The sequence below is a fragment of the Eumetopias jubatus genome, unplaced genomic scaffold (assembly GCF_037043125.1).
Source record: "Eumetopias jubatus isolate StellerSeaLion01/CBP00866 unplaced genomic scaffold, mEumJub1_p1.0 scaffold_4, whole genome shotgun sequence".
Classification (NCBI taxonomy): domain Eukaryota; kingdom Metazoa; phylum Chordata; class Mammalia; order Carnivora; family Otariidae; genus Eumetopias; species Eumetopias jubatus.
The window spans coordinates 32958197-32985279 of NW_028274810.1; the positions used below are offsets into that span (position 1 = coordinate 32958197).

General features: G+C 37.0%; 1 protein-coding gene and 1 pseudogene across 1 annotated transcript in view; one reads left to right on the plus strand and one right to left on the minus strand.

The window, feature by feature from the left end:
* PKN2 (protein kinase N2) overlaps positions 1-23726 on the minus strand; it is a 141520-nt gene extending 117794 nt beyond the window's left edge. Inside the window, exon 1 of the mRNA XM_028102508.2 lies at positions 23330-23726. Within this exon, the coding sequence (XP_027958309.1) occupies positions 23330-23377 (48 nt within the window). The 5' untranslated portion in view covers positions 23378-23726. The remainder of the gene's footprint in view (positions 1-23329) is intronic.
* Positions 5541-5771, plus strand: LOC114208441 (small nuclear ribonucleoprotein G pseudogene; annotated as a pseudogene).
* Positions 23727-27083: the final 3357 nt, after the last annotated feature.

Consider the following 27083-nt stretch of genomic DNA (forward strand, 5'->3'; position numbering starts at 1 on the left):
TGTTAAGTCATGTTACTGAATATAACCAAATGACAATCAGTTTTGTTCCTATACACTACTTAATACTGTTTAATAAATTGGCCTTCCTTCAAATACACAAAATAAGTAAAAAATGCATCAAAAGGAAAATTTAATGGGGTGCCTCGGTGGCTCAGTCAGTTAAGCATCCTACTCTTGATCTCAGCTCAGGTCTTGATCTCAGGGTCATGAGTTCAAGCCCCATTGGGCTCCATGCTGGGTGTGGAGCCTACTTTAAAAAAAAAAAAAGGGAAAATATATGAAAAATTATAGACCCAGGTACCCTACTAATTCAAATATGAATTATACAGGGATTATTTCTGCCATTATCTAGAGCACTCTGGTTTAAGGAAATGTGAAATATTAGAGTTGCTTTCCCTCAATATTTTGATTAGAACAGGACCAGGTAATTAACACAAAAGAATTCAGAACGGGCAATAGGGATTATCTTAGCAACTGAATTTAGTTTCTAGAGCTCCACTGTCAGTTCAGTAGTCACTAACCACTTGTGGCTATGTATATTTAATTAAACTAAAAAGTCAATTCCTCAGCTGTACTAGCCACAATTTTATGTGGCTAGCGCCTACCATATTAAACAGTTACCAAAAGGATATATAACATTTTTCTTTTTTTTTAAATTGAAGTGTTGTTGACATATAAGATTAGTTTCAGGTGTACAACACAGTCCTTCAATGTTTACACACATTAAGAAATGACTGCCACCGTAAGTCTACAAGCATATATGTATACTTACATATTTACACATACACATATATGATTTCTATCATGCTAGGAAGTTTTAATGAACAATGTGTTCTAAAGGGTAGAGGCCAGGTTCAATGTTGTTCTGTATAAACTATAGTTCTTAATATAGTACCCGAATACGGTAGGCACTTCAGAATTTGATTTAAGACAAATCACTATAGTGGCAGAAATGATCCTACAAACATGTCTTGTTTGGTTAATAGTCTTTTAAGAACTGGAACAAATATTTTAAAATTCAGAACTTGTCTCTAAAAAAGGCAGTAAGAGCCCAAACCAAAACAAATCACCACAGCAGAGAAGTGGTTGACACCAGCTGCTTCTATAATGGCTTACCTGTGCAGAGAGTCATTGCCAATCCCACTATGTATGTATGTCCCTTACACTCACCTGCTTCATTAATTTTTTTAATTTTTTTTAAAGATTTTATTTATCTTACAGAGAAAGAGAGAGCGAGAGAGGGAACACAAGCAGGGAGAGTGGGAGAGGGAGAAGCAGCCCTCCCGCCGAACAGGAAGCCCAATGCGGGGCTCGATCCCAGGACCCTGGGATCATGACCTGAGCCGAAGGCAGACGCTTAAGGACTGAGCCACCCAGCGCCCCATGCTTCACTAATTTATTACTTGCCTAGACCCTGAAGGCATATTAGCTGTGACCTCTGCTCTATATAGTCTATGGACATTCAAAAATTATTTTTTCTAAGTAGTAAGAAAGATTAATTTTGGTAAGTTTTCTAAAGCTGTAGATGGTGTTACTTAAAATTGTCTGGCTCCATTTTGATATACAATCCTTTCAACAATGCAAGCCCTTAACTACTCTTTTTATACAAATGAAAAATTCTGAACAAGAAATTTTCATTTGATATCTAGTTGGCAATCATAAGACTACCTAGATCATAAGAACTGATCACATTCAGGAAGACTTTCTCAAAGACACATCTTTTTTTTTTAAGATTTTATTTATTATAAATATAAATTTATTTGAGAGAGAGAGAGCAAGAGAGAGAGAGCCCGAGTGGGGTGAGGGGTAGAGGCAGAAGCAGGCTCTCCGCTGAGCAGGGAGCTCAATGCAGGGCTCGATCCTGGGACTCCAGGATCATGACCTGAGCCAAAGGCAGACGCTTAAATGACTGAGCCACTCAGGCGTCCTCAAAGACACATCTTAATAATACAACTTTTGAAATTAATAAAAAAAGTTTCTCTGGGAACTACGGAAATGAAAAAAAATGTTTGTTTTAACTTCACAATACTACCACAATTCATTTACTCATATTTGATTCCAATAGCAGGTATACAATAGGCATTCCAATTGACCGAATTAATACATTATATCCTTGCCTACATATTAAAAAAAACTTGCTGCAAGTGTCATCAGATAAAAACAAAATGTTAGTATTCAAATAGTGAACTGTGAAATTCTGGTTTGGTAACTTTTCCTAAACTCATTGTTTGTTATTTGTTTCTGCTATTTGTATAAAAGAATATCTACAGTCAGATAACAATTTCCCTTTCATTTAAATCTATCTTACTCTCTTGGTTATTGAAGGGTTTTTTTATGGTATCTACTGACACTAGATTTAAGAAATTACCTACTTCCTCAGCTTCAGCCACTTATTATACCAACTCTTTAATTGTAACTGTTGTAAGCCAAATTACTAACAGAAAAACAAAAGTTTCTGTTTTCAAAAGAGCTGAAGTATGAATTGGTATCCTCCCTTAGCTCAACTCCAGTAATTAAGCCTAAAAAGATACCTATTTCAGAGTTAACAGTACCACTCCTTTCTTTCCACAAGATCAGAACAAACAGCCTAATTTTTTATTCCTTAGTATTAGTTCTAATTGAAAATGTTTTTAGGGTGCCTGGGTGGCTCAGTTGGTTAAGCAACTGCCTTTGGCTCAGGTCATGATCCTGGAGTCCTGGGATCAAGTCCCACATCGGGCTTCCTGCTCAGCAGGGAGTCGGCTTCTCCCTCTGACCCTCTTCCCTCTCGTGCTTTCTAGCTCTCATTCTCTCTCTCAAATAAACAAATAAAATCTTAAAAAAAAAGAAAATGTTTTTAAATTAATGTAGTAACAGTCGTAAGTTTTGATACAGAAAAATTCATCAGATTTTCAAAAATGATTAGATCAATTTCCTATTTATTTTTGATAAGAAATACATAAATGATCACTCTCAGAAATAAAGATTTTATTCTTTTATCTTAACCTCTTCCAAATATATACTCAAGGATTTATTAGTTTTTAATTACCTAAAAAATGCTAGATTTAAATGCATTCTCAAGCTCAAGCAATTTTTACCAAGTTAAAATAATTCTAAACATAGCCAGCAGGTTCAAAAACTGTTTCAAACATCTAAAAATATCTTCTGATATCTTTTAAAAATTTTAAAAGATAGGTCAACAAACTGGTATTAATAAAAACATACAGGGCGCCTGGGTGGCTCAGTTGGTTAAGCGACTGCGTTTGGCTCAGGTCATGATCCTGGAGTCCCGGGATCGAGTCCCACATCGGGCTCCCTGCTCAGCGGGGAGTCTGCTTCTCCCTCCGACCCTCTTCCCTCTTGTGCTCTCTCTCATTCTCTCTCTCAAATAAATAAAATCTTTAAAAAAAAAAATAAAAACATACAATCCAGAGTGATAAAGGGAATGCTACACACACATGCACAACATGCTCCTCCAGTTCCCTAAAGATGTCATTTGAGATTGTTGGCAAAAAATAACAACAACAACAAAAAAAAAACTTCATCTAATCTCAGTGACAGTAAAAATGCTTAAGAATACAGAATTTCCAGTTAATAGTACTATATATATTTGAAATATTTGAAAGTAGCTAAGAGAATAGATCTTAAAAGTTCTCATCACAGGAAAAACAGATTTGTTACTATATGTTGATGAGGTTAACTAAACTTACTGTGGTAATCATTTCTCAATATATGCACATCATTATGTTGTACACCTAAAACTAACACAATGTTCTATGTCAATTATAGCTCAACAAAAAAAAAATTTAAATTTAAAGAGAAAACAGAATTTCTAGGATAAGCTGTTTTAAGATATCAATAGGCAGAAACTAGACAAATCATTACTAATCATTTGCTGTCTTCTACACCTGAGATCAATTAAACTTCAAGTCCTAGAAAAAGAATGTAATTTAACACACATCCCCCTAAGAGAATGATGGATACAAAACAGGACTTTAAATTCAAACTATTTTTCTGTAAATCTTTAGTATGTACACATACATGACAGTTTACATATTTTTAATATAAACTTCTAATACATGGATTACCAATTAACTTCACTTGAAAAACCAGTTTATTTAAAATTCATCCATTGCAAAGTATTTTTAACACATTCCAGAGTGTGAACAAAAACCTCTGAGCTCACTGCAAAAAATGTCTTTAAACAGACATAATTATTTGCTAAACAGAATAAATTTCCTTATTCAAATGTGAATAAAAATATTTCTATAATCCACAAGGGACTTCTCTGTCTTCTCTAAATTCAAGGTATTAAAATAGACCTTTGCATCCATTACCATGGCTGTTTAAGAGAACTTCTGCAATGGTCAAAATATTCTATGTATCATTGCTGTACAATATGGCAACCGCTAGCCACGTGCAGCTATTAAGCACTTAAGATGTGGCCAGTGTGACTGAAGAATTAAATTTTAAATTCTATTTATATTTAATTAATTTAAATTTTAATAGCTACATGTGGCTAGTGGCTACAGTACTCAACGACACAGTTACAGACTACCAAATGATCATGACTAGGTATAATAACCTCCAACAATGCTATACTTATTAAAAGGAAAGCATCACAAGGAAGCAACCCAGGGCGCCTGGGTGGCTCAGTTGGTTAAGCGACTGCCTTCGGCTCAGGTCATGATCCCGGAGTCCTGGGATCAAGTCCCGCATCGGGCTCCCCCTTCTCTGTGGGGATCCTGCTTCTCCCTCTGCCTCTGCCTGCCACTCCCCCTGCTTGTGCTCACTCTGTCTCTATGTCAAATAAATAAATAAAATATTAAAAAAAAAAAAAAGGAAGCAACCCAAGTATCCACTGATGGATGGGTTGATGTGGTATAAAAGAAATGTGGTATATACATACAGTGGAATATTATTCAGGCTTAAAGAAGGAAGGAAATTCTGACAAGTTACAACATGGCTGAACTTTGAAGACATTATGCTAAGTGAAATGGGCAAGTCATAAAAGGACATTTACTGATTGACTCCACTTACATGTCAAATGCATGGAAACAAAAAGTAAAATAGTATTTGCCAGGACCTGGGGAATGGGATAATGGAATGTTAATGTTTAATGGGACCAGAGTTTCAGCTAAGATAAAAAGAATTCTGGAGATAGATGGTGGTGACAGTTGCACAATATGATGAATGTACTTAATGCCATAAAACTGCACACTTCAAATGGTTAAGATGGTAAATGTTACGTGTATTTTATCACAACCAAAAAAAAAAATTAAGCATCACAATTTGACCAAATAAATACTTCTGACAGAACAGCTAAATGGAACTATAAAGTCACCAATAAAGGAAAGAAAAGTGTTTCTCAAAGGAAACGTTAGATTTGCTGAGAAAAATTTACAGGAACCCCCCAGTGAATCAAGTTGTACTACATTACCACACCATTAACTGAGAGCTGAGCATTTCAATTCTACAGGCTCAAGCTGGACAGAGTATATTGGAGCTCTTTTAAGAAGTCACAAGGCGGGAGGCATCTTTGAGCTCGCCGAGTAGACACCATGAGCAAAGCTCACCCTCCCGAGTTGAAAAAATTTATGGACAAGAAATTGTCACTGAAATTAAATGGTGGCAGACATGTCCAAGGAATATTGCAGGGGTTCGATCCATTTATGAATCTTGTGATAGATGAATGTGTGGAGATGGCAACTAGTGGGCAACAGAACAATATTGGAATGGTGGTAATATGAGGAAATAGGATCATCATGTTAGAAGCCTTGGAGAGAGTATAAACAATGGGTGTGTTCATCAGAAGAAATCAACTGCTTCCACATGTCCCCTCCATAGTACCTGTTTTACTACAATATAAAAATCAGGTCGTGTGCATTTTCATATTGAACTTTTTTGTTAAATAAACTTTTATAATAGTCAAAAAAAAAAAAAAAAAAAAAGAAGTCACAAGGCTAGACAAAGTAAAGCCAAAGCAGAATTGTAGAGTGCTTGGTGTTTGTTGTTTGGTTTAATTTGGTTTTAGGGACTGTCAACAGAGCTGGCCTTGAGTAAGTCACACATTGAGCAATAAGAAAAACAAAACCCAGATATGTATTATTTGTTGATTGTGTCCAACAATCAACTTCTTTAGAAGACTATTTTAGTGAAAAGGCATGATAAAGTACAACTCTCAGGTCACAAAGAGCATAGCAAGGAAAAACTAGGGTAGGGATGACAATATCACCATTAATAAGAAATAACTCATACACAAGAAAGATAAAATTAAAGTACAACACAAAAATAAAAGAGACCACCCTTTTCTATATAAATTTATCTGATATATTTACACCCAAATGTTATGATCACTAAGTGTTAATGTATTACAGCAAAATATTTTAGGAAGCTGCTAGATGCTCAAGTGGAAAGGACTTGTAAAACAAAGTTTATTCTTAAGCTTTTCAAGAAACTTTTTTATTTTTAAGATCTTTACTCGCACAGACATAAATGAGAAATAAGTGCAGGCTAAATTTTAACATCAGAAATACAGTATTCCTGTAAAAGATATAAAACATGAGTATTTTTCCAGTTCACTAAAATATCTCATGCATATCAAACACTCACTTCACAAGCCTATTTTGTGGGTAACATGATTGGCCTCTCAGTTTATATATAATTTATAAATATAGAAAACATCATTCAACTACATCAGTAACAGCTTCTTTAAGTGATTTTTTAAATCTTATACACACTTTTAAACCATGATAAACTCTCCAGAAGTTACACTACTTCTGCTGGAATCACACCTCTACACAATATTTTTATTGCTATAAAAATACTACAAAGAACTTTGATACTCCCATGAATACTCACAACTAGGTGGCAAATTACATATTCCCTTTTATATTTATTTTCTGTTATCTCAGGAAAAAAAGATATTTTTCACATTCACTTTTAACATAGCTTTGAAAATATTAACCATTTTTTAGGTATACTAAAGGAAAAAACTACAACTTTAAAGTTAATAAAACTAGAATTGTATAGAGTACTAAAATGAGGAATAGGAGTCAGAAGGGTTCAGGTTAAAGCAGACATTGGCTGAGTGAACATGAACACCTGAAAACTGTACATACAATCCCTCCCCATTCCTAACTCAGAGGGTCATTTTAAGAACCAAAGAAATAATGCAGGTGAAAGTGCTTAATAACTCAAAAATGCTTCACATCGGGTGATATTACTACTAGTAATATTCTCAAATTTTTTCAACATGGTTCTATTTTTTATGAGGTATCTTATAACCAACCCTAGTTCCTTTTCTATAATTACCATTAAACTCTACTAAAATAAAGGATTATCCACTATCTTGCCAACTGCAGAGAGCAAAAGGAAAGGTACCCCCCCCATTTTTATTAGAAATTTAGTTTAGTGCTTTTAGGGACTTGATAAAGTAAGAATTTTGCTTTAGATCTGATATTTAAGGTTCCTGTTGGTTATTCAACCATTCTTAAAAGGACACATCAAAACTAACTGTAGGATTCTATGTAGTTTTGTGAGGTTTAACACAATGAAAACATGCACCAGAACAAAAATTTCTAATAAAATGAACACCTTGATGCTTGAGTTCAAAGATAAGGTTTCCATAGCAAAGAAGTCAGTTATGCTAACCAATAAGCAACGAACAATTGGACATTTACTACAATTTATACAAAATTCAAGCATATTCAACTACAGAACTGATATTATTAATATTCATAAGTATATTACCATAAACCTATCTCTCTGTGCTGAAATGTGCAGGACCACCGTGGACTTTGCAGGTATATAATCTTAGCTCAAATTTTATTAAAAAGTCCAAAAGCCTCTGGGAAAGAACAAAATACAGATCTGAATTTAAACAGTTTCATGAAATCACTTAATTCTTCTATAGCTCCATATTTGCAATAAATAATTTCTACATGACAAATAACACACCACAGATTTTTTTTTTTTAATTTTAAGTAAGCTCCATGCCCAACATGCGCTTGAACTCACAACCCTGAGATTAGAGTCACAGGCTCTACTGATTGAGCCAGCCAGGCGCCCCCCACACCACAGATTCTTAAATGAAAGCTCAGTCCTAGAAATTCATCATATATAAACCTATGATTTCTTTATTCTTACACACATAATCTCACAATGCTGTTATTTTAAGTTTTTTTTTTATTTATTTATTTGACATAGGGAGAGAGAGCACAAGTAGGCAGAGAGGCAGGAGGGGGAGAGGGAGAAGCAGGCTTCTTGCTGAGTGGGGGGAGCCCAATGAGGGGCTCGATCCCAGGACCCTGGGACCATGACCTGAGCAGAAGGCAGCCGCTTAACGACTGAGCCACCCAGGCGCCCACAGTGCTGTTATTTTAAATGAAGACACCATGGAAATACACACACTTTCTGAGAGCTATCCTCATTATTCCTTCTATGGTGCCAAAGAAAGAAAAGAGAGGAAAATAATTAGCCTAGAGAGCATAATCAGCTCTCTAGGTCTTACACCTAACTTTAATCAGTCTGTCAGCCACACAACTTAAGTATTAAAAAAATAAAATAAAAATGAAGTAATCCTAAAATGTAAACCGAGAGAGGGAAGGGTTACTATCCACTATATGCCAGGCACTTCATGGACATCATTAAAAAAAAAAAAAAAAAAAACCTAAATAACCTTCTGAGCCAAAAATTATCCCCATTTTTATAAGAAAACTTGCCTCATGTTGCTAAATAACACATACCAAAGCCAGGCAGCTAATATGTGCTAAATATGAGATTTAAACCTAAGTCTATAGGACTCCAAGAGTTGAATTACCTACTAGACTAGTCAGTGAATTAACTAGGCCTTGAAGTTATTGATTAGTAAATTCCAAAAAGAAACTGGGCAGGTACATATAAGGCTACTGATTTATTATATTGCCAGTTAAGATATTACTATCAATTATCTTCATCATTTCCTAAGAGACAGTACATTTTGACATCAAGAAGGGAAGTAAAGAGAAGTAGAAATGGCAAAATCTCAGAATGGAGGAAAGTCCACCCCTTTACTTACAAATTCACAATTTTATATCAGTATATTCAGAATACATACGCATATATTGTCCTTAATGTGAAAATATCATCATGAACAGCACTGGTCCATGACCCAGTGGTGGTTAACATGCTTGAGTATCTTCAAAAAATGCATTTTTTTTAAGCTCAAAGAGATTTCCTTTTCTTCAGGAACCAAATGGATAATGCATCAAGGATAGGCTCAAGTACCTTTATTGTAACAGGTACTTCTAACTGATATAGACTCATTAGCAGATAAAAGAATCCTTCCCCCTCCTCAAAGCTCCCAAGAGAATAGGAGATTAGATAACTTCTACTGATATAGTAAGAAGTAAGTTTGGCCATTTAAAGGTATATCTACTTTTTAAGAAGAATTTATCCGATGACATACACGAGTTCCTTTTGTTTGAGGAACATCTGAGAAATTTGGCTATGTTATCTGAGAGGAGGAATCTGAGGAGACTGGACTGTTCTTCCTAGGGAGAGAAAGAATTTGTAATTTCTATGGCAAATAAGGAAGAAAGGACTGAAGAACAGACATGAAGCTGAGGAGAAAGGAGCCACCTATAGGATATGAAACAGTATACTGGGGGGGGGGGAGGACTAAGAGAAATATGGGTATCTTTGTGGAAACCAGTTAAATATTTGCATGTCAATGAACATATAGAAACAAAAACCAGGGGAGCAGAGTGCCATAAGAACTTAAGTGCCCACCACCAGGAAAACAGAAATTTTTTTTTTTAATTTATTTGATAGAGAGAGAGAGATAGCAAGAGCAGGAACACAAGCAGGGGGAGTGGGGGAGGGAGAAGCAGGCTTCCCACTGAGCAGGGAGCCAGATGCGGGGCTTTGATTCCAGGACCCCGGGATCATGACCTGAGCCAAAGGCAGATGTTCAACCATCTGAGCCACCCAGGTGCCCCAGGAAAACAGAAATCTTTAAGAGACTTGGGATTTCCAAGAATATAAGATGGTGGATTCAAACTTATCTTACCTAAGCTTGAAGATAAAATTTCAACATGAATTTGCGTTCACATCAACTAGCTAGCTATCAAGAACAAACTGAATGAAAAACCAAATACTGGCAAGGAAAGCTATGAGAGATGCTGCACAAAGTAGAGGGCCAGGGTAAGGACCTGAGCAGACAGGAGATACGCTGTGGTTACTGGAGTAGAGACACAACTGGGATAAAAAGCAGACAGAAAAAAACCACCAAAAGAAAGAGGAACTAGAGTATATGGGTTAAGAGGACTTCGTGCTCTCAAGGCAGAGACCTGGATTTTTATCTTGGTTTAGGCTAAGATGCGACTATGGAGGTGTTATTTAACTTCTCTAAACTTTAGCTCTCTTGCCTATAAAGTGGAGATATCAGCACTACTTCAGTAGAATTGTCTTAAGTGATATAAGCCAATATGAATTAGTTATAATGTTTTTAATAATGAAAGCTTGTTACTTTTATTACTTTTGCTTCAGTTGTATTGAGACACAGCCCCTTCTGCCAATGGAAAATTCTCAGGCTGAGATGGGGAACTCAATTATTATGATTGAAGGTGATAAACTTAAAATTATGTTACCTGTCAAGTGGCTCTACCTAAAGAAAATGATGCAATGCAGTTATGCTCCCAAAACAAATGCAGAAAAAAGTTTAAAGTAATACATGTAAAACCTGAGGATTTTCCGACATGAGACTTATTTATTCAACAAACACTGGTAAGTAACTGCTATGAACAAGTTGCTCTGCTCAGGACTAAGGGGTAAAAGACAACGATAAGATATTCCCAATAATTTTAAGCACTCAACTAAGGAGAGAAAAGGAGGTGGGATACAAACTACAGTGCAATGCAATGTATGATAAATATCATGAGATAGAAAACATCCTACTTAAGTTTTGAGGACAGAATATACATGACAAGGGGTAAGTAAGGAAAAAAAGAATCTGAATTGGACCTTAAAAAAGCATCCAGTAGATAGACTACAGCAAGAATATATATGTAAGGAAACAGTAATCATGGAGTGCCTGAAAAATAAGCTGCTTACATGAAAAAAGTCAAGAATTAAAAGGTATTCTGGGACTACAACGACAGCCATCAGTGCTAAACTAAGGAATCAGGGCTAGCTCACAGGCAGTAAGGAGTCCCTGAGTGCTGGAGACAACTTCAGAATCTGGCAGTTGTACATAATCTAAATAAAACAAAGTGAGACTGAAGAGGTGGGGTATCAAGATATTGTATTGTCGAGATGATAATGCAGGCCCCAGCGTGGATAGTAGCAAAATAATGAATGAATTCAAGTTACAAAATTAAAAAAAAAAAAATCAACTCAAGAAGCTTAGACAGTAGTCAAAAATGACCAGCAGAGGCGCCTGGGTGGCTCGGTTGGTTAAGCTACTGCCTCCGGCTCAGGTCATGATCCTGGAGGCCCAGGATTGTGTTCCACATCCGGCTCCCTGCTCAGCAGGGAGTCTGCTTCTCCCTCTGGCCCTCCCCCCCTCTCGTGCTCGCTCGCTCTCTCATTTTCTCTCTCTCAAATAAATAAAATCTTTAAAAAAAAAATGGCCAGCAGATTTCTAGCATGGGCAAGAAAGGGAAGAATGATAACCTTTTAAAAATATAGAGAAGTCAGATGTAGCAAAAGAGTAATAGAATCAGTCACGAACTCAGTCACTTATTTATTCAAGCATTTATCAAGCATAAGCCACAGGCGAGGTGCTAGGTACATAAAGATGAGTAAGACCTAGTTCCTGCACTAAAAGCGAGACACACATATAACTTAACAATTCCTATATTGGATGATATATTCTGTAACATGAGCCACAAAATGGGAAGTAAGCTAATTTGCCAATGGGTCAAATGCTACATGACCTATCACTAAAATTACTTATCAAAAATGTATCTTAAGTAAAATTTTTGATTATAGGCTATGAATATATTCATATAGTCTATCAATATATATGCTTTTCTTAGAATTTTAAAGAGTGTCCAATATGCCAAAAGCTTTTCAGGCAGATGATCAATACCACTATTCTTAAAGTTAGAGCAAAAGCAAAGATACATAAGTATATAAAAGCAGTGTAGTTCCAAGAACTGCAAATACTTTAATATGACAGAATAATATGCAAGGAGAAAAATCTGAAAGGATTGAGAAGGACTGGATAATGGAAGGTGTGACACATTTTATTGTAAAATTCATGGAAAATTATTAAAAAGGTCTTAAACAGAGAAGCTCTTTCTAACCTATACTCCCTTCTTAGAGAACAGTCCCTATCCCAAACTCATAGGAGAGTCCTTGCAGCCATATTGGTACTTATCGGTACTGAGAACTTCATCCCTCCATTGCTGTAACTGACCAGATCAGGAGTACATGTTCTATACAGGGCCAATCAAATTTTCTCATTAAGAATTTATAATTGTGGCACATCCACACTGACCGTGGAGCCTACTTAAAAGAATTTATAATTGTGACACAGAATAAGTGAGTCAGTTAACTGCGGATATTAGACTTGAAGAGTTCATGGAAATTCAGAAGTTGGGAGTGCCATTTGCAGGCCATATGAAAAAGAACCAGTATACAGAATATATAAATCAGTATACAGACTTAAAGAAAAGACAGGAGAACACGTAGCCCTAGAAAGAAAGCAAGCCTAGAGTTTCCTGTCCAGTAGTCATGGACATGGCTAATTATCCCACCTTGGATAAAGTGAGATGTCCATGTAGCCTTCCAATAAATGCAATTTTTGTTTAAGCAAATTTAAATGGGTTTCTATTCCATGCAATCCTGACAAAACAAACTGATTAATGCTGGTGGTTAATCTAAAGAATAAATTAGAGGACAAATAGGCTAGAAACAGAACATTTAAACTAGGGAAGAAGTTATCAAAAGAAAGCAATAGTAGCAAATATAGGCAGATTGTTATAAAAGAAAAGTAGCCAATATTGTGCAGGGGCCAGGAAGCTTAATTTAAACAAGAGTTTCAGGAAGTTGAAACAGTATCAACTGCCTCAAGGGACTAGAAGGAGCAGGTCATTGATGCTTTTATGAGGATAATTTCAACAGAATAATTGCGAGAGAAGTAATATTTTTAAAAAGCTAAGAAATAAGTGGAAGAAAATAAACACAACTAAGAAATTTCTTTTAAATGGATGCCAGAGTGGCTCAGCCGGTTAAGCGTCTGCCTTCGGCTCAGGTCATGATCCCAGGGTCCTGGGATGGAGCCCCACTTCAGGCTCCTTATTCAGCGGACAGCCTGCTTCCCTTTCTGCCTGTTACTTCCGCTGCCTGTGCACTCTCGCGTGGCTCTCTCTCTCTGACAAATAAATAAAATCTTTAAAAAAAATAAAAAAAGAAATTTCTTTTAAGGAATGTGATGATTAAAAGAAGTTTGAGGGGACAACAGTATTAAAGAAAAAGTATTTAAAAAGAAAAAGGAGAGATATAAATTTTTTTTAAGGCAAAGAATCAGGGGAAAATGAAAGCCCCATACTGCAAAAGAATGGAAAGGAAGCAGAAATCTAGGAAATTAGAGCCACAATGAGATCAAACAATTTTTCCTTAAAATTGATTAACAGCAACAAAAACTAATGGTTAAAATTCCAAGAAATTTTATTTTTTTTTTAAAGATTTTATTTGACAGAGAGAGAGACAGCGAGAGAAGGAACACAAGCAGGGGGAGCGGGAGAGGGAGAAGCAGGCTTCCCGCTGAGCAGGGAGCCTGATGCGGGGCTCGATCCCAGGACCCTGGGATCATGACCTGAGCTGAAGGCAGACGCTAACGACTGAGCCACCCAGGCGCCCCTAAAATTCCAAGAAATTTTAAAGTCGAGAGAAAAAAAGTTGAGGAAATTCACATTATTAAATATATATATATATTTTATATGTATATATATATATATAAATGTATCACTCAGTAGAGGCAGTGACTAGATGAGCAATTTGTTGAGAACAAAGGAGTAGGAATAGATTGGACTTAGGAAAATATAGGTTTGAGCCTCAACTGGGGAATACGATGGGGAGTTAACAAAAAGTAAATCAAGGATCTTATTGACCACAGGCTTCAGGGGATATAACAAAAAAGAAAAATCACAAACTGGTACTATAAGGAATAAGTGACTTACTAACGATTTAGGTAAGGATAACTTCAAGTATAATTCATTACATAACCTAGTACGATATACCCTTAACTTCTAACTCGCAAAAATTAAATAAGGCTATTCAGAAATGTTTCTGCCTTAAAAATGGAAAAACGTTCTATTTTAAATTTACATTATAAGAGATATTGATATATACGTCATAATATTTTAAAAATTAAATAACTTAAAACCTTTGTTTTACTCTGTATTCAAAAATCAACTCCAGACGTATTGACTTACATATAAAAAATAAAACTCCAAAACTCTTAGTAGAAAATGTACTTAACTATTAGACCCAAAGTAAGGAACAATTTCTTACACAAAAAGCAATTACAATACAAGAAAAGATTGATAAATTTGACTAAAATTAAGGGTTTTTTTTTTCACCAAAAGATACCACAGCAGTGACAAGATTCCAGGTTTATAAATACCAGTAAATTCTGCAATATTTTGTTTTCTATCCAGCATTAAATCTAATCAACTCCAGCATTTATTAACAAGCTGTGCAAATAACTAAGTAACTGATCCAGTTTGTTCTTTAAAGCAATAATAATAATAATAATTAGTTTGCCCTGAAAAGATACAGAATGGAAAATAATCAGCAGTTCATAAACTATTTGCACACAAAATTTTCACTACTTTTTTGCTTGTAAATTCATTCTTTAATTGAATCAACTAACTTTTGAGTGCCTGGTACATGTTAAGTGATACAATATTTTATGACTTTCTATGGTTGTTCATTTGGACAGTTTGTGAATCCACAGGTCAAATCTGTGTAACTTTACCCTTTCTGTAACAAATCTAGAATAGATATTAAGTGCAGGCTTGCTGATCACAATGATATAAATGTTTCTAAATATTTGCCAAAAGGTAAAACATTTAAAACATTAAAAATTGTCCCTCCCACAAACTCCCTAAAATAAAGTGAAAAGACAAATTACAAACTGAGAGAAGACATACAAAGGATTAAGATGAAGAGTATAAAGAACTCCCATAAGTCAGTAGGAAAAACAGAAAAACAGGCAAGAGACTTGAACAGGAATTTCACTGATAAGGAACTATAAAAGGCCAGTAAACATAAAAAGAAATGTTCTACATCAATGATGATCTGGAAGATGCAAATCAGTACCACAATGTGATAACACTCTACACTCTTCTGATCTGTAAAAATTAAAGATAGTATCAACTGTCAGAGAAGATGGATAATCAAAGGATCTTTCATCTCATCTATTGCTGATATGAATATAAATTGGTGCAATCATATTGGAAGTTGGGCATCATCTTCTAGAGTTGGGAATTCACCTCCCCTGTGAGACAGCAATTATACCTTTAGGTATATAATTAATAAAAACTCTTACATGTATACAACAGGAAAAATGCATAGAATGTCCACAATAGCATTGTTCACCATTACAAAAACCAAAAAGTAACTAAATGCTCAACAAGGGAGAGTGAGTGAATCAATAACCAAACATCCAACAGGGGAAGAGTTGATGATAGTTTACTCAATGAAATATTATACAGAAATTAAAATGACCATAGCAACATGCGCTGATATGAATAAAAAAATCAAGTTCAGAAAGATTATATTTAACATAATTATATAAAAACAACTAAAATAAAAGATATATCCTTTTAAATTACATATCCAGCAAAGCTATATACAAATAAAGCAAGAGAATGAACACAGGACTCAAGATGATCATGACCTTAGTTGACAAGAAGGTGGAGATAGGGGTAGGTTAAGTTCCTAGTTTTTTTGGGAGGTGGGGAGTGAGTGGTGGTCCATGGGTGCTTATTATAGTGATAGATGGATGGATAATTAATCCAATGCAGTGTACTTAAGGTTTAGTAAAAGTAAAAAAACAAAAAAACAAATTTAATGAAATTAGTTCACGAAAATTCTGAAACAGGCAAAACAAGCACCTTCTTAGAGAATCACCAAGGTAGCAACTACAGGAAAGGGAAAACAATATGATTAATGTGTAAAATATATGATATTTAACACATGTATGTATGATACTTAGATATATAAGTATGTCTTCTATAATCTAAAACAAATTCCAAATTCTGTCGTAACAACTTTGCAATAAATCAAGGTGTTTGTGAGCGAGGGAAGCAAAGCTTTAACTAATTAGAAAAAGCAAATCACTGCTGAGTTTCTAAAATAGATAGATCTTAATAACAGTATATGTTATGTAATTCTTATATATCAGTTCATCTTCATAACGTGACACCAACATTTACTTTCAAATCTAAAGTATTTATTATCATCAAATACATTCCTCCCATGCTTTCCTATTCATTTTAAATAGACAATATTTATACACATTACACAATTTTTGTGAGATTGTGAAACGTGAAACATGACAATAGAGCTAATTTCAAATAAAATTTTATTAGATAAAATTAATAGAAACTAGACATGTATCAAAATAAAAGTTTTCTGGGGCGACTGGGTGGCTGAGTCGTTAAGCGTCTGCCTTCAGCTCAGGTCATGATCCCAGGGTCCTGGGATCAAGCCCTGCATTGGGCTCCCTGCTCCACCCTGCTCCGCAGGAAGCCTGTTTCTCCCTCTCCCACTCCCCCTGCTTGTGTTCCCTCTCTCGCTGTGTATCTTTCCGTCAAATAAATAAATAAAATCTTTAAAAAAAATAAATAAAAGTTTTCTATTTCTGCTTTTCTAAGATATTAGGGGCTTTTTGACTAGTAGGTTTTGCCATTCAAAATATTAAATATCTTTTTAAAGCTTTAAATTACTTTTCAATTTTCCAACTTTGCTGCCAAGTTTGAACACTGCTATATATCAAAAGTTAATCACATTAAATGTTATATGATCTTCTCAGAGAGTAAAACTGGTTTTTGAGATACAACAGACATTTGATAATTGTTCAACGGGGTATATCTTACAAGGAAATGATACCGAAGTAACTATCCTTTTATTTATTTGAGAGAGCGAGCACTTGCGAGAAAGGAGCAGAAAGAGAAGCAGAAGGAGAGGGACAAGCAGACTGCATCGAGCACACAGACTGATGCAGGGTTCGATCCCATGACCCCGAGACAGTGACATGAGCTGAAATCAAGAGTTAGACGGTTAACCCACTGAGCCACCGAGGCGCCCTGAGAAGTAACTATCCTATTTAAATATCTTATACACATCTGGAAGTTTTAAGTGATATTTATCTCTACAACCACTCTACTCTTTTTTGTTTAAAAGGGGGCACATAGGAATAACCTGATAAAAGGCATAAGAATCTGTGGCTAAATTTGAAAAGCAAAAAGAGAAGAGCCCAAGAAACCAAACACAAAGCCCTGGGTTAAACAGACAATGCCTAGAAGGTGCCCCCCTACCCATCATTTGTGAATAGAAGTTGTACAAGACTAAAAAAATCTGTATTATACTAATTAGAGATGATAGAAAACAATCTATTTAGAGCCATCATTTTGTAACACTAGTTTCAGCAGACTTTTACCTAGGTAAAAGGTGTTTGGCAAGGTATTTAAAGACATGCCTTATTCAATAAAGTATGCAGCATTCTGTAAGAGTAGCAATAATCAAATCTAAGCTGAAAAACCACATTGTATCAATTTAGTATTCAAAGAGTTGATGCTATGTATCATTGCCCATTACTAAGTCTATCCTGTACTCTTTACTTTTCTTCTCAACTGTATCTCAAAGTACTGACGTAAAATCAAAATGTTTTTATATAAAAAGTCAATAAAGCCAGTCAGATCCATGTATCTGTAACTAGTGGCAAGAAATTTTCTTAACCTACAGCTACTTCTATCTTAAAAGGCTATGAACCTCATTTTTCTTTAAAATTCTAGTAAATTGGATAAAGGGAGGAAAAACAGTAAATCAAATCATTGTATACCTTCAAGTTACACAATATTGTATGTCAAATATATCTCAATTAAAAGGGGGGACAGGGAGGAAATGGACTGAAACGCCTTGGGACTTATAAGTTGGAAACTTTTGTCAGTTATCTCTGAGTAACAGAACTATGAGCACTTTTTATTTTCTTTGGGCTTTCCTGTATTTATAGATTTTCTACAATGAACATGTATTATGTTTAAAATTTAAAAGAACTGTAGGGGCAGCCTGGATGGCTCAGCCAGCACTTAGTTAAGTGCCAGTTAAGCAACCAACTCTTGATTTCAGCTCAGATCATGATCTCAGGGTTGTAGGTTCAAGCCCCATGTCAGGATCCGTGCTGAGTGGCGGAGTGTGGAGGCTGCTTAAGATTGTCTCTTCTCCCTCTGCCCTTCCCACTCATGCTCTCTCTCTTTTGAAAAAGAAAAGAAGGGCGCTTGGGTGGCTCAGTTGGTTAAGCAACTGCCTTTGGCTCAGGTCATAAGTCCCACATCAGGCTCCGGGCTCAGCAGGGAGTCTGCTTCTCCCTCTGACCCTTTCATGCTTTCTCTCTTTCTCTCTCTCTCTCAAACAAATAAAATCTTTTAAAAAATTAAAAAAAAAGAAAGAAAAGAACTGTAAAATCCACCCTTACGTTCTCATACTACATTCCTTCAACCCACCATAAAATCTTAATCATCCCGACAGAGACGTTCTACTTTCCAGCATCACTGCAAAATTAGATGTCACCTAATTTCGCACCAAATGGGTAAAATAACTGTGTTGTATGTAGGTGTAACATAACTAGGGCAGAAATCCCTTTTGAACTTTTCAAGGGAATATTTTTGGGACAAGGGATTCAAAATGTTAAAGTAATTTCTTAGGGCAATGATTATAATCAATTTTTTTTAAGATTTATTTATTTGAGAGCGTGCGCGAGAGAGACAAAGATAGCAAGAGAGCACAAGGGAGGAGAGGGAGAAGGAGACTCCCTCTAAGCAGGGAGTGCGACACTGGGCTTGATCTCAGGACCCTGAGATCATGACCTGAGCCGAAGGCAGACGCTTAACCAACTGAGCCAGCCAGGCGCCCCTATAATCAAGTTCTGTTAGAACAGTCAAGACATTTCTCATTGTAGGTGACAAATGGTGGGCACCATCTCATCAATGTATTGAGTGCCTATTAAGTGCCAAACACATAGCTTGGTTACACATGGGCTTAAAGTTTTAAAGCTAAGTTTATCTTATGGGATACACTACAGAGAAATGCAAAATCATCTGGAAAGATTTCAGCAAACATTAGACAACTTTCACTAGAAACAGTAATTGTTTTAAATGATGAAAACCTGCAAAAGGTTATTTTGCACTGTTATTCTTTATAGAATACTACACCTTATTCCCAACAACAAAGCACTGCTAAAGTACAGACTACCAATAGAACACAGAAATTATTTTTCTTTGTTATAGAGGAGACTAACAAATAGTACAACATTTATATTAAAGTTAACTCTGGTTAATTACATTTTTGGCCAATTTTTTGGAAAGTTTACACATCAATAACACTGCAATGCAAAATATTTACAGGTCCACAGAACTGAGGCAGCTCAAAAAACGGTATAGTGGAAAACGCCCAGATCTGATTTCAAACTCAGATTTACAGTGTAACCATGAACAATCTACCTAACAGTCCTAAACATAGTTTCCTGATCTGTCAAATGGAAATAACAACACCCACCTTATTGGACTATAAAATAAGGTAGACAGAGTACCAAATACAATAACTGACATATAGCAAATGTTCAATAACTGTTATTTGTACTCTCTTCTAGAAAGTGAAGTCATATCTTCTCAACTTTATATCCTCCGATATAGGATAGATTTTGTAGATACCCAATAAATGTTTCTTGAAATGAATTCCTATAATTTAAGGCTAACTACCTCAACCTTCCACTTGAGCAAGTCACCTGTACTTAAATAAATTCTGCTGAGAATGGAATTTAAGATTCCTGGCCTAATACTTTATCAGGCATTTTGATGAATATAAATCACTGATACTCAACAAGGTAACTTTATTAGTATGGTATTCAATATCTGAATCTGCAGTCTACCAAATTACTGTTGTAGCCAATATTTTCATTTTGAGATTCTTTAGTTTTCATTAATCCAGTTTCCTTAAAAATAAACTTTAATTTCTTTGGCCCTTGGGGCGCCTGGGTGGCTCAGTCGTTAATTTCTTTGGCCCCACGAAAGAAATATCTCACTAGGTTTCCACTTCAAATAAAAAATAAAGAGAACAGGATAAAACTAGTTATAAAAGATAAAAATTAGAAACTGCCAATTAAGTTTATATTTTTAACAGCCTATTTTTATTTTTACTACAGCAAACATTCCTTATACATTGAGGCCTCTAGCCATCAAAGTTTGTGTGTACTTTATTAGTGATTCCTTGTTGAATAAGCCTCCTAAATTTCTAGCAAGAGTTAGAAACATTACTCCATAGAAATATTACAGTAAATAACAAGGCAAAACATTATGGTTTCAGATTTTGTTTTGTCTTTCCACAACTGAAGGTTATTAATAAGCCAATTCCAACTCAAGTAGTAAAGTATTTCAAATTTTGCAATATAATTTGAAAAACAGTTTTAAAATGTTGGATATGCAGGAGCGCCTGAGTGGCTCAGTCAAGTGTCTGCTTTTGGCTCAGGTCATGATTCCAGCGTCCTGGGACCAAGCATGGTGTGGGGCTCCCTGCTTAGCGGGGAGTCTGCTTTTCCCTCCCCCTGCTCTTGTGCTCTTGCTTTCTCTTTCTCCCTCTCAAATAAATAAATAAATAAAATCTTTTTAAAAAAATGCTGGATATACAATGTTTCTAAAAATAAGTATCAATTTCATTAAAAGTAGGTTGTAACATGTAACTTTCAGTTCAAGTATTCCTGAGACAAGATAGGGCAAAGTAACAGTTTTTAACTACTAAACACCAGTTTTAAAGTTTGCTACATAATTATTTAAATACTTAAAATCAGTTATGTCAGAGAAGCATTAAGAACTACATATTAATTTCTCAATTTAAACAAATTCAAACAACACAGGTGCTTTTTAAAAAACTGGTTCTCTGAACAAGTTTGAGAAATATTTGGTTACTATATACTAGTTCCATGACCCAATATAACAGTAAAAGATTTGAATAGATGGATAAACTTGGTGAGCAAATTTTATCACCATTTCTCTTAAGTGCTGATATAATGTTCTCAATTAATTTAATATACATGATAAAGTCCAAATGCAATAGCTTTTATTAAAACTGGGAGTCAAACACACCAAGAAAAATGTCCTGGGTATACTTGTCAACTTACAAGGTAACACTTAATAAAAATCATTCTTTTTCTGGAAGGGGTTATACTTTTTTTAAAAGAAATCTAACTTTAGATTAGTGTTCCCCTACTTTGATCCCATTTTTTAAATAGTCATGTTTAAAATTTGTTATCTCTCTGACTTGCTTACTTCTTATTGTCAAAATTGATCTTATTAAAAGTCCCTAAGTGTTTTAATACATATGAAAATATATTTTCAGGTCCAGTGCCAAAATGAGTGTCTTTTATGACAATTTTCTATAAAATACAAATAAGGATGCCAAGTACTTTAAATTCTGAAGCCACTCCATTCACAGAAAAATGCTCCTGCCCATTTTTACGGATTTTTCTCAGAACCAAAGTATGCTTTTCATATTTCAAGACTAGGCAGTGGAAAGCATTTCCAATGTGCCTCAAACAAACCTCATTTTAAAAGCTCATGTAAATTAATGAAACAATAAATTCCATTCATTTAGCAAATGTGGTATGCTGTAAGACCTTATAAAAGGCTAAGAGTAATTAGACTACTACTATATGGCAACATGTTCAATGACATAAATTCAAAGCTGATTCAAAGGATTCCAAGTTAGCAACCCTGCATTGTTATACCTTGTTGAAATCTCTACTTTTGTTCACTAAATATCAAATATTATAATAGTGCCTTCAAGCTTACATCTAACTGCACAATAAACCGAACTTATAAAGAAATCTATCGAAAAATATATTTAAACAGCAAAATAATTAGAAGCAGTTGCAGTACTTAATTCTGGCATCATCAAGAATCAACCCTTCAGTGTCCAGATTCACTCTCTTAAAAAAAATTAACTGTAATGCAAAAAATATTTTTTTTCTTGTCTTAATTCCTATCTCCAATATCCGAGTAGCTAGAAGACGTCTACAGTAAAACACATCAAAATAAATATAAGTCAAAAAACAAGCATAAAATTTTAATCCAGATGTGAACATCTCTGCACACCCCAAAGTAATAAAAAATAAACTCAACGTAGGTACCCTTGCAGAGCATAGACTTAAGGGCAAAAATCGTGCCTACATCATTAACTATTTAGCCGTAAATGGAAAACAATACTATTACTACTCGACATAGACTCAACTAATCAAGGGACCTATTTTGTTCTCATCTTCTGCAGGCATGTGGTGCCCAACATTCTCCCTCAGTCTACTGCTTGCTCATTTGTAAACAACTTCTGCAGCTCTTTATCTGGTGTTCAAACGGGAGGCAAAAAGAAAGTCCGAAAAGCATCAGCATCTGAGTTTCCGGATCTGAGGAGGGAGTAGTAAAGAAGAGGATCATATAGGTATCATCTGGTTAAAGAGAGAGAGAGAGAGAGAGAGAGAGAGACAGCAGAAAAGGTAGCCCTCATATTAGAGGAAAGAAATTCAGTCACCTGAAAAGGGCTAGTGAAATGAAGCAAGCATTTGGTATGACACGCTTCAAGAAAGAAAAAAAAAGAAAAAACTTGTCTGGGGGCTGGAAGTTATGGGGGCGCTCTTTGTGCGGAGTCGGAGGAGAAGGGGAGGGACGAGAAAACAGCTTGGGAGTCATTCAAAGGAGTTTAAGGAGCGGTGTACAAGGGAAAGGCGAGGCGGGGCCTGGCCTGGAGGAGGGAGGGGGCTACAGGGGCGTCCGCGGGCCGCTCTGACACTAGGGAGGGGGCGGTGAGCTGGCCGCTCCAGGGACCGGGTGGGAGCGGACTGCAGGCAGACGACAGAGATGGGGTCCCTCTGGTAGGTAGAGTCAAATTAAAGTGGTGGCAGGCCAGAGCTCTGGCGGGGAAAGAGAGTCCGGCTCCCGAAGGAAGCGGCTCCCGAGTGACATCCCGGAGTTTCCGCACTTAGCGGGCTAGGGGCGCGGCGGCCCTACGGCTTCCCTGGGCCCCCGACCCCGCGCCAGACCTTCTCCCTCTCTCTTTCGCCAGCGCCTCCCGCCCGGGCCGCGGCCCTTACCTGCAACTCCGTGAGCAGAATCTCCCCCCGTTCGGGGTTGGACGCCATTGCGCTCCGCTTTGGACTCCGCACCTGGCCGCGGCCGCCGCTGGCGAAGGGAGAAGGCGGGACCGGACCCGGGGTGGGGGGTGAGGAGCGGGGAAAGAAAGAAAAAAAAAAAAAAAAAACCTAGGGATTCATGGAGGCGCAGCCCCTGCTGGAGGCGCGGCTTATTTCGCCCGGTTCATGGAGAGCGGCGGGGAGCGAGGGCACTCGTAGCGGGCTCCCCCTCGCCGCCCGCCCGCCGCTGCCGCCGCCGCCGCCCGCACCAGATTCTGTTTGCTCAGTCGCTCCCTCTGGGCGACGCCGGGAGCCGCCTCAAGCTTCTCGGTGCGGGGCGCTGCGGCCGCAGCTGCAGCTCCTCCTGTCGCACCATTTGGCTGTCACTGCGTCGCAAAAGCGGCCTCACTTGGCGGCTGCCAGAACACGTGACGGCCGTGGCCGCTACCTCCAGTAGCGAGGGGGAGGTGGGGCGGAGAGGACCCCGAGGGCGGGAGCAGCGCAGGGGGTGGGGCGGCTTCCTACCCGGCTCCGCGGCGGGGGCCGCCGTTGGACCCCGCTGGGGTGAAAATGAAGGAAAGGACTGGACTAGCGTCTCTTGGGAGGCGGGAAGAGGAAGAAAAAACACACGCCCGCTTTTCTGCTGCGTTTAACGGCCCCACCGTGAACACTAATACTCGGGAGCTTACTCTTGTGTTTTTTTCCCTTAGCGCCACTTATCTTGTCGAAGTTTAGGCCTAACGTAAACGAGCCCCATTTTAACCTCCACAACCTGAAGAGTTTCGGGGCTCAAATTTTATAGATTATTCCCCTACCCCCCACGGACCCAAGCTGTTAAGCTTGCCTTTTGCTCCCTCCCACTCCCATCGCGCCATTCCGACCAGTAAGGTGCACAGCTGGCTAGACTGGGGTGTGGTCTGTACTTTTCAAGAAATGAAAGCGCTTGGGATCTCTGGCAGTCAGCTTTTAGGATGCCTTTTCCCAAGCACTGAGCTGCTATGGTTGGGGCTGTAGAACTCCACTGAGTTTAGAATCTGATTAACTAGGTCTTGGATTGTTTTAACTGAAAGTAAACTGGAAGTCGGGCGGATTAGCCCCGCGAATGAAAAAAAAAAAAAAAAAGCCAACTTTCCTTGATGTAAACATCCAAGCTAAGCTGTTAGTGACATATAGCTAAGTAGTGTAAGTTTTGGTTTAAGAAAATGACACTGTAGTATTCGGGAATGTCAATAAAGTCACCAACAGGTAGCTTTTGTTTTGTCTCAGCAGTGAATGGGTATTTCAGGCAGCTGCTTAACTTTAGATTGAGGCTGGAATACAATGTCTTTGTTAAAAGGTACTTGGAGAAAGTGTTAGGGGGTTATTTAGATAGCTACTTGAAAAGCTTAATTGGCGTATTTCTTAAGAAATAACAATATGTACTTCTCTTACACTCCATGTGAAATAGGTCTGTTGGGTGATGCTAGGACTTATATTTCTCTTTTTGTCTTCTCAAGTCTCCTGCATTAACTTGACAAACATTTATTAAAAATCTAGAGTTTTATGACCACTATGAGTTTCTGAACTCAACTCATAATATGTGATAAGGAAATTTTCTGCCCTGTGTTTTAAATGTTTGCAACATATATGTTTAATGCATTGCTTTGATTGAAATGATAATTAAAATATATGCAATAGCAACACTTGGAAAAGCCAGCACATAATTGCCCATCCTGGTAACTAAGAGCCAGACAGTGTCAGAGGCCCTGGAGTTACAGCTGCGATTAAGAGAGTCCTTGTCCCTGGAGTGACCGAGTCTTTTGGAGAAAGAGTTGTGTCCAAATAAATATGATGCAATTTTTATTTTTTTAAAGATTTTATTTATTTGAGAGAGAGAGAGAGGAAAAAAAAAAAAACAGCATGAGAGGGGAGAGGGTCAGAGGGATAAGCAGGGTCCCTGCTGAGCCGGGAGCCTGATGTGGGACTCAATCCCAGGACTCCGGGATCATGACCTGAGCCGAAGGCAGTTGCTTAACCAACTGAGCCACCCAGGTGCCCATGATGCAATTTTTAAAGAGTAGGCACAAAATGTTAGGGAAGCACTGCATTCAGATTTGTATAGACATATATAATGTGTGTGTGTGATAAAATATACATAAAATTTACCATTTGAACAATTTTAAAGGTACAATTTTATGGCATTAAATGCATGCAGATATATTTTGCTAATTTTTGCCTTGCCTTATTCTTGAATGGATTTGACATGGCTGACATGCACATAGTTGGTGCTTAATGACAGAATTAAAAATTACCTATGTAAAGGGGCTCCTGACTGGCTTAGTTTGTAGAGCATGTGACTCTTGATTCTAGGGTTGTAGGTTTGAGGCCCATGTTGGGTATAGAGATTACTTATAAAATCTTTTTAGGGCGCCTGGGTGGCTCAGTTGGTTAAGCGACTGCCTTCAGCTCAGGTCATGATCCTGGAGTCCCAGGATCGAGTCCCACATCAGGTTCCCTGTGCAGCAAGGAGTCTGCTTCTCCCTCTGACCCTCTTCTCTCTTGTGCTCTCTCTCAAATAAATAAATAAAATGTTTAATAAATAAAATAAAATATTTTTAAAAATTTACCAATGTAAGGACTTAGAAACATAGTCAAAGAGCATTCTTTTAAAAATTAAATTCAGATATAAGAAAATGTTGATATTTTAGCACCAGGGAATTTTTTTAACTAGAAGAAACTTAAAATGTCTAGCATAACTCTTAATACAGGTAAAAGAAAATAGGCCATAATTTACTTAATTAATAAGGAGCATGACAACAGTATTACTTAGTGGCAGAGATGGAGAATGAACCTAAATCTAATTGCTTGGCCCAGCCTTGTTTTAACCCACACCATGCTACTATAAATACTTTAAAATAGAATCCTCATGGGATGCCTGTGTAGCTCAACCGGTTAAGGGTCTGCCTTTTGCTCAGGTCATGATCCCAGGGTCGTGGGCTCCCTGCTCAGCTTCTCCCTCTGCCTGCTGCTCCCCCTGCTTGACTCTCTCTCTCTGACAAATAAATAAAATCAAAAATATAAAAATTAAAAACAAAACTTATTAAAAAATAAAATAGAATCCTCATTTAAACTGAACTCAAAGCATTATAGTCCCTCATTTTTTTAACCACAGAAAAAAACCTCAAACTTTACATATTTCTAGAGCTCAAACAGTTTTAATTTGATATATCATGTGTGAATGTAAGTAACTAATATAAAAAGTTTTTAAAGCTATGGGAATTATTTCTGATTAGGTATAGTAGGGAAAATAGTGCATACAAAAGGGAGGCCAAGACAATATAAAAACTGCATGACAATCTGGAAAACGTAACAGTTTAAACAATTAGTTTAATTTAAGCTAAAAACTACAAACCAGCTCACAGTCTCTGTTTAGGAAAAAAAAATGTGGGGCGCCTGGGTGGCTCAGTCGTTAATCATCTGCCTTTGGCTCAGGTCATGATCCCAGGGTCCTGGGATCGAGCCCCGTGTTGGGCTCCCTGCTCTGCAGGGAAGCCTGCTTCTCCCTCTCCCGCTCCCCCTGCTTGTGTTCCCCCTCTCACTGTCAAATAAATAAATATTTGTCAAATAAATAAATAAATAAATCTCTGTCAAATAAATAAAAGCTTTAAAAAATTTTTAAAAAGAAAAAAATGTGATAGGACATGGGACATACTTATCAGAATGAAACACACTTGAA